The sequence below is a fragment of the Pezoporus wallicus genome, unplaced genomic scaffold, assembly GCF_028554395.1.
Source record: "Pezoporus wallicus isolate ANWC-B61680 ecotype Strahan unplaced genomic scaffold, APGP_CSIRO_Pwel_v1 contig_5542, whole genome shotgun sequence".
NCBI classification, from domain to species: Eukaryota; Metazoa; Chordata; class Aves; order Psittaciformes; family Psittacidae; genus Pezoporus; species Pezoporus wallicus.
The window spans coordinates 289,177-301,890 of NW_026640165.1; the positions used below are offsets into that span (position 1 = coordinate 289,177).

The following is a 12,714-nucleotide window of genomic DNA, read 5'->3' on the forward strand; positions in this document are numbered from 1 at the left end:
ATTAGGGAATCTGCTTAGAAAACCTGCCACATTTTAATCCTTTTTTCTTTCTTTGAAGACAAATCAGTTTCATAAGTAAATTTATGCAGTAAAAAAGGGAAAGTTATATCAGCTCTTTTAATTTTGCATTTTGTGAACTGAAACTAAAAGACAAGTCTTTTATAGCAAGAAGACTATATATGTCTGTAATACATATGAGATACATGGTGAGACAAAGATTCAGAGGCGCAGCAAGATTTGGAAATCCCTGTGCTGACTTCTTGCTCTTTAACTCAGACCCACGTGGAACCTTTACCTGTAGTTTTGTCTTCCATGAACATGTCAAAGGCAATCCTCCCGGTGGGCCCTGCGTCGGCAGGAGAGCGTTCATGCTGAGGCAGAGGAGCGCTGCTGAAGGTGTCGAGCATCACTGTCCTCTGGTCAGCTGAGCCGGAGATCAACACATTGTCAATAGCCCAGTCATTCTGGTCCAGGCCATCGTGTTTAGGCTGCCACCAGCGGAAGCGTGTCCCAATGGTTTTGGCATCATAGGGAAGGAGGATGTTCACAAAGCTGAAATAAAAAGGGTAGTTGTAGGTAAGCCACAGGAAGGAGGATACTTCTCAATGCTCTGTGCCAGGTGCTTTGACCAGGTCCACTCCTGTTGTTTCCTAGAGTATGAGCAAGTTGGGAAAAAAGGAGAAGACTGGGTGATCTAGCCTATGTTCCTCTATGGGAGACTGCTGAAATAAAACACCTTCCTGATCGCTCCCAATGTTACCCCTGGGACAGGGCTTGGAGTGAGGTGAGAAGGGCCAGCAGCCAGACTATGGCATGGTTTGAGCAACTTCACATGCTCCAGCTGTGCTTATGGACCAAATGAATGATCTAGGCCTGGTCTAGACTAAGGTCCTAATTACGGGAAGTGCTAAGAAGGAGAATGTTGAAGTAAAATTAGAATTGCTTCAACCTGGAGCCATTCAGAAGATAGCAGTGTTCCAATGCAATTTTCTTACTTCCATTACAACAGATGATAGCACACTTAAATCTCTTGTCCAGTCAAAATGCTAATGATTTCTTGGTGTACTTAAATTAAATAACAAATAATGGGTCCCTCTCAGACCCATTTTTATAAGTCTTTTAAATTAAGAGACAGTGAGGAAAATGTGCACCCATATCTGTGCATGATTTAAATATCACAAATATCTGAGAATAGGGCTTTGGTGTATCTGTTCTTTTGATGAATATCTGCAGAAATTCAGTTTCTCCTCTATACATCATTGTCTGACTAGTTCAAGCATAACTTTCTGCTCTTGTCAGTAAGAAACTAGATTGCAAAAGGAAGTATCTTAAAGAACCAGATGGATGTCATTACAGTATCTATTGATTTATCTCCCTGCAACCATTTACAAATCTACCAGACAACTACAGACTCCTTACTACCCTTGTATTTGTGGCCTAGCAGCTGCACAACAGCTGATGCTCAAGCAGATGTGCTAAGGCCATTCATAAATGCTTGCAGGACTGGATAGGCTGAACTCTTAAAGATGTGACATCCAAACCACAGCAGTATTATGTCCCACAGGTTCTTATGAAATATTCAAGACCACCTTACTTTAATACGGGAAATTATATAGGCAGAAAAAGGTATCTACAAACCCAGGCTTGCTGAACTGATCATAGAAAATTTCCATTAAGAGGCTCCAGGTGATTCCACCATTCACAGAATACTCCAGCAGCACTCCTTGGTTGCGGTTATTAGGAGTTATCAGACATCCATACATGAAATAAAACTGAATGAATTCTGCACTGGTGAGGTTCAAGTCCACTGTAACCAACATACGGCTGCAGCCCTTCAAAGCAATAAAAAAATATGTTGGCAGGCAAAACTTACGAACATAAAAATTGTTAGACTACGCAGTCACTGTTAGTGTAACTTTATGGTCTAAAACCTTTGAAATTGTACAAAATCATACTAATTATAAGAAAGGTAAAGCTACAACAGAAAAATAAATGCTCTTGCCTGAGGACATAATTTTAGCAATGTTCCATCTTAAAAATTCCTATTGTGTATTCGTACACTTTGCTACTGTACCTACAACTTTACAATATTCACTATCAAGGATTTCATTCACCTTTCTTCTGAATACAACAGTTACAAAAATCCATGCCTCCAGTGTAAAACACAAGGTTTTCCAGGCAGAATTAATGAATTGCTGATAATGTGCTAATGGCTCAATTTATGCAGACCATCAAATGGCACAGCATTTGTTATGTGTGTTTTCCCATAATGCCTTATATATATCACATTGCTCAGTTAGTTACTGGTGCCTACTTAGTCCTGCTGGAAGGAAGTGAAAATGTAATGCTTTGTTAGTTTATTTTAGAAAGCTTGCATCAGTTTGAACCTAGTTATAAATTTGCATAGAAGAGATCTACAATCATAAGTTTTACATGTTTCTAAAATACTATTAGGTCATTTTTGTAATACCAAGGTTATCTGTAAGCAAACTGTAATTCAGCAGCAGTCTGGGTTATATACCTACGTATATATAGCTAAACCAGGAACTTTTACTCTGAGCTTACCCTGAAAAAACCCCAACAATAAGATATATGAAAGAAGAGGCTATACATTAATGTCTTTTTGAGGACCAGGTGCAAGTTGTATACATGCAAATACATAGTTATTAGTTTACCTCTATGGTCTGATAAGAAGCCACACCAAACGCTGGTCTCTGGAAGTTATAAGTGCTATGAGGAGGCTATTATGATTGTGTGAAATTTAATGTCTACATGCTTGGATTGTGCTTAAATCTATTAGCTCCACCTCCAAAGTCCCTTCCATGGCTCCTTTCAGGAGGCATGCACACTATATGTCATTTTCCTGGCTGTAGCATAGCCAGGAATATGGTATCTGCTTTCCTGGATCGTTTCTGGCTGGCCCTAGTCTGTAGGACCTGTCTGACTTCGGACTCAGCTAGTCAGAGGAAGCAAGTTTGTTTAATATGCTATATATTTAATTGTTACACTGATATTTTTAACCACCTTGCTATTTATTTAACTTTTTAATCAGCCTCATTTATACTGTCAGATGGAGTGAGCTGGCCCTGGTGCTGAGCACGCACCCCGCTGAAGTGAAGAGCCATCCCAGAGGCCACGGCCCCGCAGACTGTGCTCAGTTTGCCCCCATTCACTGTCAGCCAGTTCTGGTTCGATGGTGAGCGGTTGAAGTTATCTTTCAGCTGTGTCGGAAGGGGGGTCTCTGGCTCGTCGCAGTACAGCCCACCCCAGTGCTCATCACAGCTGCGGAGGAAAGCAAATGCAAGGTTCAGCTGGCAAAGGCTCTGCTCAGGGGTTTCATCAGTGCCATGTTATTCCCCATTAAAGTGCCATCTTATTCCACACAGAATCTGTCTGTATCATTTCCTAGTGCACAACTGATGTACGGGGGTTTCAAACATCTGCCACTTTTTGTAGTTAATATGAAACAAAAATGACTTTAGGAAGGCCAGTATTTCGTATCATGCAAGCTGCTAATATAGAGTACACTCTCTATTACACTCCAGCACAGAGTAAAATCAGTAAAATACATTGTAATTGGATAAATAAACCTAAAAGAATGTGCCAAGCTCAAGAATGCCCTGCTAACATTAAATTTTAAGCAAGTTTCTGTAAAATTTCAGAGGATGGGTACTTTCCTGTTGTTTCTTTATATAGTGCCACCCCCCCCCCCCCCCCCCCTTTTTTTTTTTTTCTCCTCTGAAAATCCTTTTTATAATGTGTCAAGGATTGGGTAACAACATGGAAATGTGTTCTGGTACTGTGCAGATTTCATCAGGGAGATCATGTCTTGGTACTTCAGTGCTGTCAGGATAGAAGATAACACTATGTCTATTCTGCATCAGAATATATTTCTAGTGAGCACAGTTGCAGTGCAATTATACAACCATTCTCCCATTTCTGTTGCTATTCATGGCTGGAAAAAAGCAATACATCCATCTGGAAGGTATTTCTCTGTTGCCAGACAGACAAATCTGGAGAGATCTGGCTGTTGTTTGTTAGCTTTGCAGGGATCTATATGGGCTGTTATACAGACGGTTTGAGGATCAAGGCAGTCTGCCTCTGCTGGCAAACCTTATCATGGAGCAGAGTCATCATACTATCAAGCCAATACCAGTCCCAAGGCAAAATTTGGCCTTGTGAAGAACTGGCACTTATACTTGGTGGACATGTCCCAGCCTCAGCCCAGGTCCTCTGCACCCAGTGCCAGGATGAGGGCACAGGGACACAGCATGAAATTGCTCAGGAATAAGGATGATAAGTTCATTAAAATGACAGAGAAGTGGAATGCTGCAGCGCCGGGCAGAACAGGGACAAATGGCACTTACATGCAGTTGTCTTGTGTGCACTTCCCATGGCCGCTACACATGTCTATGCAGCCATCTCCAATGTAGACATTATCGATTGCCCACGTTTGTTGCTTATCAAAAGGAGCAGGCTGGTGCCAGCGGAAACGAGTTGCTTGAGACCTTTGGGAGAGAAAGGAAACCGGATTGGTAATATATCTATCTAAGCTGATCTTCATTTTGACTGAAAGGAAATGTCAGTCTTGAGGCTAGACTGGTCCTGGAAGGTTTGCTTGATATCAGCACAACTCAGTGCTGATTCCTGCTTAGTTGTATGCTATGAGTGTGGAAAGTGAAAAAGGAATCTCCAGGGAGAGCAAAGCAAGTGGGCTGTGGTCTGTGCAATGGAGAAGAGGGTAGGAAAAAGGCAGAATGCCCGAAGGGAAGCTCAGACCAGTCATAATCACATTCCAGCACAAGTCCAAACATAAGGGGTAGATGGGAGCTGGATCAAGCCAGACTCACTCAAATCCTCCAAGTTTCACTCTGAGCCTGGCTTTTATTGCTTTAGTCCAAGTCAACAAACCAATCAAAGTTTTCCTTTATGAATTCTCCCAAATGCAGTTACGAAAGAGCAGCTGTAGGGAGTGGGTTGGCTCCTTGGTAAGAAACCACCATTTATATATCTCGTAGGGGCAGGTGAGAGCACCCATTCAGGGCTTGATGTGTGACTCTGGCTTTGCATTTTTCTCCCTCCCCTCTATCAAGGGCTTGGCTGGAAATGTTAAGAAATGATCTATGCTGTGATACTGGCTCCTTTCAGTGAGTAATTCTCATTTGGATGATTAAATGGGGCTTAGCTTCCTATTCAAACACCTTTCTTTGATGTAGCTGTATGTGAGCTAAGTATCTTAGCTGTCAAGATGGGTAGCAAAAACCAGGACAAACCATCCAGGGAACCCCAAACACCCATTCAGCTCATGCAGCAGTAGACACCTATATTTGAGTAGCTGTGAGTGGATGAATTCCTGTAAATTTTCAAGACCTCCATTTTAAACTCAAGCTAAACCCCGTTCTGCTGTACAGCGCTAGATGGCAGCATTGAACTTTGTGTAGTCTCTTTTATTTTGAAACTCGGAGAGAAATTAGAATTATTGTTACCACTGAAACAAATAAGCAACAAAACCCCGCAAATTTTTTCAGTGTAAAAATAGACATTTTATGATAAGGTCAATTTTATTCTATGAATTGTTTCTTTATAAAGATGGTACATGAGATGAATGAGTAACAAGTTTATTCAAAGAGAAATGTATGACTGTGCTCACCAAATAGCATAAACTGAGGAAATCTTTACGGAATAAAGACAAGCACCTATATCTCACTGTGACTGCTTTTGGTTTGGCACTTCGCTAACAATTTATTGAGCTGCTGCTCCTGGAGAAGCTTTGTATTTCCATTTGCATTTTAAAATCAGCTCTGAGACTGAATTAAAACTAACTGCTCATTGCCTTCTGCAGGCCATAGGTTAGATAGCACTCTGGGGTACATGAGTCCTAAAAGGCTACATTAGTATAGGTGCTGTGCGCCAGACCAAGTTTTTGACCATGTAGCCTGCACGTCCCTAAAACATACAGGCAAGAACAACTGGAGACACACACCTGCTGTTACACAGCTTGAAATAATAAAGCAGCATAAAAATTGTATCACATTAGACTAAAGGGACTATTAGCGGCACTGTTCCTTATTCTAAAGCTTAATGTCTCCCTCGCTTGTGAGCTAAGGTTGTAATAACCTCTCTCATGCAATCCCTGTCTTCATATCTTTGGGAAATGGTTTTACTTGAACCAATGAATATAGTTATTGGACTGGAAAGATGAGCAATATTTGCCTCAGTAGGACATCAGACTTCTTCTTTTGACCTATACTGCTCAAAAACTTTTCAGTCTTAAAATCACAGTTATTTATAAACCCTAGTTTATCTTAGGTAGTAGGCTCCTTTCAGATCCTAACTAAATTGCTTTGGGACATCAACCCCAGACCTGATTTATCCCATTCAGCCTCTGAAAGCCCCTCCTGAACACAGATTTGCAGACTATATACAAGAACTGTTGGGGTAATGGATTTTGCAGACAATATTTAGTGAAGCAGTACAAAAGAGGAAGCAAAGGAGATCGATGCTGGGAACAAGTCCTGAAAAAGTACTATTACTTGAAGTAAAGCACTGCATCAAAGATGGGGAAGAGTCTAAATGCCCCAAATGATTAGTGATAAAACACGGACTTTTCCACTACTAGTTTCAAAGTGTGTGGTAACTGTATAAGCACTCTCAGTGTAATTGCTAAAAGTTTCCTAACTCGTATGTGCATTAGCTGGCATCTTTCATAACAACCTTCTCCAACAGGCATAGGTTCTGCCTGCACTGTGGCACTTCTGTGCCTGCAGATATCAGCGGGTATCAGCAGGCTCAGTAACAACAGCAAGGCTGTGGAGTCAAGCTGTGCTGAGAGCCTGACACCCATGCAACCTGTGTTTGCAAGTCTTTACTATGGGCTAGCTCTGTGCTGGCTTTATCATGTATGACTGATCTAGTTGAAGATGTCCCTGCTCAATGCAGGGGTGTTAGTCTAGACGACCTTTGAAGGTCCCTTCCAACCCATACTATTCTATGATTCTGTGACTGCACAGGGGACAATCACAGCTATCACTGTAAAACAACGTATTAGGAAGGAAACAAACTGGAAGGCTGAGCTACCCAGTTGACCCTAGATGGATCATTTTGACAAACAAAAGTCCAGCAATCCAGAAGTTTTCAGGGCACTGTAGGAAACCGTATGGCAGCACTCCCAGTAGCACTGTCAGTCCCAAACAGCTCCTCTCACTACAACTTCCCAACAAATCCCATAAATTTTCTCCCCTCAGAGATAAAAGAATGTAGGCAAAGAAAGAAGAGGTGAAAATGAGGCTGAGGGATACACAAAGGATGCAAGGAAGGTGCAGAAAAACAAGAAATCTGAAATGCAGCAAGAAATGCTGTGTTTAAAACATCAGCTCATAGGCAGCAACAGCAGCACATGGTGCAATGGGGATTGAGCCAGTCCAATTAGCCACCAAAATGACCAGAATTCAGTGAGGATAATGATAACAAGGGAGTTTTTAGAAAGTTCCCCCTGTCCCTGCCCAGGAACAGGTGGACAAGAATTTCCTATCTTTAAATAAGTAAGAAAGGTAAATGCACATAATAACTTTGCAATTTTTATGCAAAGCAGGATGGGGCTTCATTTACTTATTTATTGCTATACATATGGACCAAACAAAAATGGCAAGGTACAATTATTTCAATGCTATAATGCATCATGCATCAATACATAGTTATGCATTTAGATTTATTCTGTAGAAAACCAGAGGGAAATACCTAGTATAGGGTGGCAGAGGCAAAGTAACTCGGGTCCACTTGTTGAAAGTGTCTGAAATGAGAATCCGCTGGAGATGGTACTTGTTGCATTCCACATTAGTGGGAAGACAGTCCCTCAAAATTGGGTGCCAGCTCAGCCCAAGGTCCACTGAATATTCCAGTTCAATAGCTAGGGATAGAAAAGTGGTTAGTTACTTAATTTAGAAACTTAAACCGATAGGTCTACAATAAACTGGTAATCCCAGAAAGCATTAATCACAAGTCTACACTGACAAAATAACCACTCAAAACATTTCAGACCGTTGTATAAAAAAGGTCTGAAGCTCCCTCCTTTGGTGGCAGTGCTGGAAGGTATATTACATGTTGCTGAGCAGGTATACCTCCACATCTACCAACTAACTCAGGGACCACAAGCGCAAAGATGAAGTAATCTGTTAAATCACCAGGATTATGTCAAGCTGCAGTGTGCAAGAAAGTGATGTAACAGCATCATGACCAGCAACTTGTTTTGTTTTCCAGGCTGAAGGATGAGATTCAGCTGGATGTAATCATCATGTAAGCCAGAGCAACATTCAAATTCAAACTTTTGGCTCCGTCACAAGATGGTTTAGTCACTCTTCCACCCCCCTCCAAACCAGCTCATTTCATTACCCAACAATTTTAAATTGAGTTTGTTAGTCAGTAAGCTTGTTTTTCATTCAAACACAGTCTAGCCACATTAAACTAATGTATTCATTTCTCAGCAAAACCCAGCAATTTCATCGTTTTGATGTTTATAGCTTATAAACTTTAATCGTGAAAAATATAGGTTAGTCAAGCTCACTAGATACTTTAAGTTAAACTTCTATGCAGCCATTAAAAAGTAAATAAGAATGGGCGCAGAACTGTAACTTGAAGTAAATGTTCCAGCTGCCAGGCATTCTGGCTGTGCAAAGCATGGAGCATGACTGCAGTGACAGAGGTGATAAATCTGCCATCCTTTTGATTATTACAGACCCATTTCTTCTACCTTTATGCACAGAGAATGATCATTAATCACGCAATCAGTCCTACTTGATGTCTAAGCTCATAAGACAGTGCTATAGGAATAGAAGGACAAGTGGATACAAACAAGGGTGAGTTTTTAGTGTTAAATCTCTGTCACCAAAACGAAATGCTTTGCTCACTGTGGCTGGAAGCATGATTAGGTAGTATCCTGCCTAATTTAATACTAAGTTAAGATAATGGTAAGTGTACTAGACAATGAAGCAAAAAAAGAAGGAACTGTTTCTGTGCCAGTACATAGCTAAGCTGCCAAAACACTCTTCAACTCGGCAGAGATGATCTTAGGATCAACCCAGTGAATTAACACATGCTACATGATGCAACGTATTGTATTGTCTTCTTCACAAAAAAAATCTATACCCCAAACCTCTATGCTAAGAGAATGTAATTTTAGATGTACAAACAAGCATTCAAAAGCTAGGAAGAGCTATTTTTTGTGCATCTTAAAATTCACACAATGAACCATTTTTCAATTTCCATGTGATGTGTATTGAATGCAGAGCATGTTTTTATTTATATGTGTATATGTATGGGCAGATATAAAAGCATGCTCTGCACTCATACGGTAAAAAAAGGTATGTAATTAAAAATTGCATAATTACATGTATATGTATATGTACACGTGTATGTGCATATATCTGTGCACACATTCATACATGCATACATACATATATATACACACATGTATTTATTATTTCATGTGCACCATACAAATTTTTGCAGTTGATGCTGACTTAGCATGTGGATTTTTTAATCATACAGGTGCAAGTGATGTCAGAACTGAGACTTACTTCACTGGAAATGCAAAACCACAAAGCAAGAAACATATGCTAGAAATGCTCAGCTGCTCATCATTAGAACAAGGAGATCACCCCAAGCAGTGGATATCATGTACTGGTAAATGGATTTGAGTAAGACAGCTATTAGTCTTTTTCTTAAATGAATTGAACTGCAAGTACTTGGAGGAAGTTTAGTTTATCTTAGGCTTCAGACACCTAGAATAAAATAGCTGATAACTCCAATTCCTAACAGAAACATGCAGCTTTCTTTTGTTTCTCAGTTTACATTACGATACATAATGGGACTGATGAATAATGGAACCAGAAAACAAGTGAACTTTTCTGTACAGTAGAGGATGAGGAAGGGCAGGAATTGCTAAGAAGTCATTACCATAACAGGAGTCTGTGACAGAGCAGGATGCAGCAAAATCTATTTGCAAGAAAGAGTCTTCATTCACAACGATGTCAGTGGTGACAACATAGCGAGTGCTAGCTTTCTCAATGAACACTAGAGCATCCCCAGTAGAGCCGCAGACTGGCATCTTTGTTCCACCAGGATGGAGCAGCCACTTCCTACTATCCAGTGTGGTGAAATCATCTTCTAACACTGTGTTACCTGAGATGTTTCCTCCAATAAGAATCTGAAACATTAGGAAAGGAATTGTTTTTGAAAAGATAAAATGTCTAGAAGTCTTCACAAACATACATGTGACATGGCATCCTGGAGAAGGAGAAGATTTACTGATCTATGCATATATATTCTCCTGGACCCAAATGGACAAATTTACTTTGTAAAGAGCTTAGATTATGAGGAAGGGGAATATCTTTTTCCTGTAAAAGGGCTCTAAGAAATCTGCTTAGCTATACAAATGTAAAGTTCAGGGAGGCGAACTCAATCCTGGACGAAGTAAAACTGCTCACAAAAATAGATGTTGGTAGGAGTAAAGTTACAGTGTCATTTTCCCTCCTGTCTGTTCAGCTGTACTATAATCTGGCACACTACTCTCTGATTGCATCTACTGATAGAACTGGGGAAATAGTCCCTGATTTACCATTGACTGTAAGACATCAGCGTTTAACTATTCAACAGCAACCAACATAGAATTAATTTTCCTTTGTTACTCTAAATTCAGTTTCTGATTGTTCCAAATTGTGTAACTACTTTCAATGAAGATACAGGAATGAAAGAGGTAAATTTTCTCATTTTTAAATGGAGGGACAGAAAGTAAAATTTTCATATAATCACAGAATAGTTAGGGCTGGAAAGGACCTTAAAATCATCAAGTTCCAACCTGCCTGCCATGGGCAGGGACACCTCACACTAAACCGTGACACCCAAGGCTCTGTACCACCTGGCCTTGAACACAGCCAGGGATGGAGCATTCACAACTTCCTTGGGCAACCCATTCCAGTGCCTCACCACCTTCACAGTAAGGAACTTCTTCCTTATATCTAACCTGAACTTCCCCTGTTTAAGTTTTAACCCGTTACCCCTTGTCCTATCACTACAGTCACTAATGAAGAGTAACCACATTGTAACCACATCATTAAACATGGCTGGAGTTTGGTTTCTGGGTTTCTCCTAAGGACATGAACTAATTCCTTTAAAATATTAATGCATAAATATTTAAGCAAGCTGAACTTGGGCAGCCCAATAACACTACTTAGAGCATAATCACTTTAGTAGGGTTTCTTGAGAGTTATAGCAAGTCACACAAGCAATATAATAATCTTTATAGAAGTAAGTCCTGAATACAAAACAAAATTTTGGTTTAAAAATTAGAAGATGGATATTGACTGTCATTTTTCCATAGGTTTTCCTATTACATTCTACCAAGCCAATTATATGTTTGGATAGATTTTAAGTGAAGGTTTTTGAACTCAGACTTGCATGTTGCATAGTAAAGCCTTCTGCAACGTGAACCAGGGGCTCTACCAGTGTATAAAAGACTTTCGTAGCTCCAAAAGGCTAGGAAAATTTTTCATACATGTTCAGGCACGTTCATAACCCCGCATGGAAACCGTGTATTAAAAACCAAGATTAGCAAACAGCAGTCGTGTGCTACTATTTTGCTAGATTATTATATACTTCTGAAGTATCTTTATGCAAAGCAGTTTTGCTTGGCGCAGTGAGATGACATATGCCAACCAAAGGGAAAAAGTAAGACTGAGAACAGTCTAAAGTTGCTTATAAAACCCCCAAAGAACCCAGAGGATTCCTTACCTGGTCGATTACCCAGGGACTGTAAAAATGCCCGTTCTCGGATGGTTGCCACCAGTGAAGCCGAGTGGAGCTGGAACGGGCCTTCGAGGGAATTTCCAGGGCAATGTATCGTCCCACATTGCTGGAGTTACTGAAGAGGAACTCCTGGAGAAGGCTCCACGTGAGGCCCCCGTTGAGTGAATACTGCAGCAGCACAGGCTGGCTCCTGGGGTCTGGCACCCCCTTGCCACATCCCAGTCTCATGAAGAACTGCACAAATCTAACAGGGGGGAGCAATTACTGGAAGGATTTCTTTTCTGTAACACCCTACATAACCAACTAGAGACACCTGGAGTTTGTCTGCTGACATAGCCCTGTGATTTCTTGCCGTAAGAGTTTGCTTCAAGAGACCTTACGATTGCCTTTTCAAAGCCTCCCAGAATATAAGTGGGCAGGCAGGTGGGATGACAAAAATTTGTTTTGCCTGTGTGATGGTTTGCCAGGCAGAAGAGGCTGAGCAAAGCTTGACATTTATGTTTTGACCTTTTGTTTGCATAACAGATGCTGTTCCAAATATCTGGAACATAATCCTGGGTGAAATTTTTATCCCTGTAGCCCATGAGCGCAGATTTTAGTGGCAGAAAAATAACAGTGCCCTAAGTCGATCACATTTTGTTATGAATTCGCTGAAATGCTTAAATTCAAAACAAGCATCCCGGTTTTCCATTGGCATAAACTAGGGAAAATCTGGACAGGAGAACAAAGCAACATTCATTTTCAGGGATCATTTTGTCCATTTACTCAGCCTGGGAAATTTGTCTAAATCACACCACTTAGATGTGCCGGCTTCCCTGAAGCCAGCCCAAGCCACCCAGGGACACCAGTGCTTTCATCCCCTATTTAATTGGCTTCTCCAAAGCAGCACAATAGACTTGTATCAAACTGTGAAAT

The 12,714-nt window shown here is 40.7% G+C and overlaps 1 protein-coding gene and 1 long non-coding RNA gene across 3 annotated transcripts in view; one reads left to right on the forward strand and one right to left on the reverse strand.

The window, feature by feature from the left end:
- The window catches only part of RELN (reelin), a 283,813-nt gene that overhangs the window by 23,786 nt on the left and 247,313 nt on the right, over positions 1–12,714 (reverse strand). For both annotated transcript variants that reach the window (XM_057417876.1, XM_057417875.1), the window contains exons 44-50: positions 11,785–12,043; positions 9,952–10,201; positions 7,738–7,906; positions 4,368–4,508; positions 3,105–3,282; positions 1,639–1,832; positions 296–552 (exon numbers count right to left, since the gene is read on the reverse strand). In XM_057417876.1, the coding sequence (XP_057273859.1) occupies positions 296–552; positions 1,639–1,832; positions 3,105–3,282; positions 4,368–4,508; positions 7,738–7,906; positions 9,952–10,201; positions 11,785–12,043 (1,448 nt within the window). The remainder of the gene's footprint in view (positions 1–295; positions 553–1,638; positions 1,833–3,104; positions 3,283–4,367; positions 4,509–7,737; positions 7,907–9,951; positions 10,202–11,784; positions 12,044–12,714) is intronic.
- Positions 1–12,714, forward strand: part of LOC130603823 (uncharacterized) — a 34,355-nt gene that overhangs the window by 21,312 nt on the left and 329 nt on the right. The window lies entirely within an intron of this gene.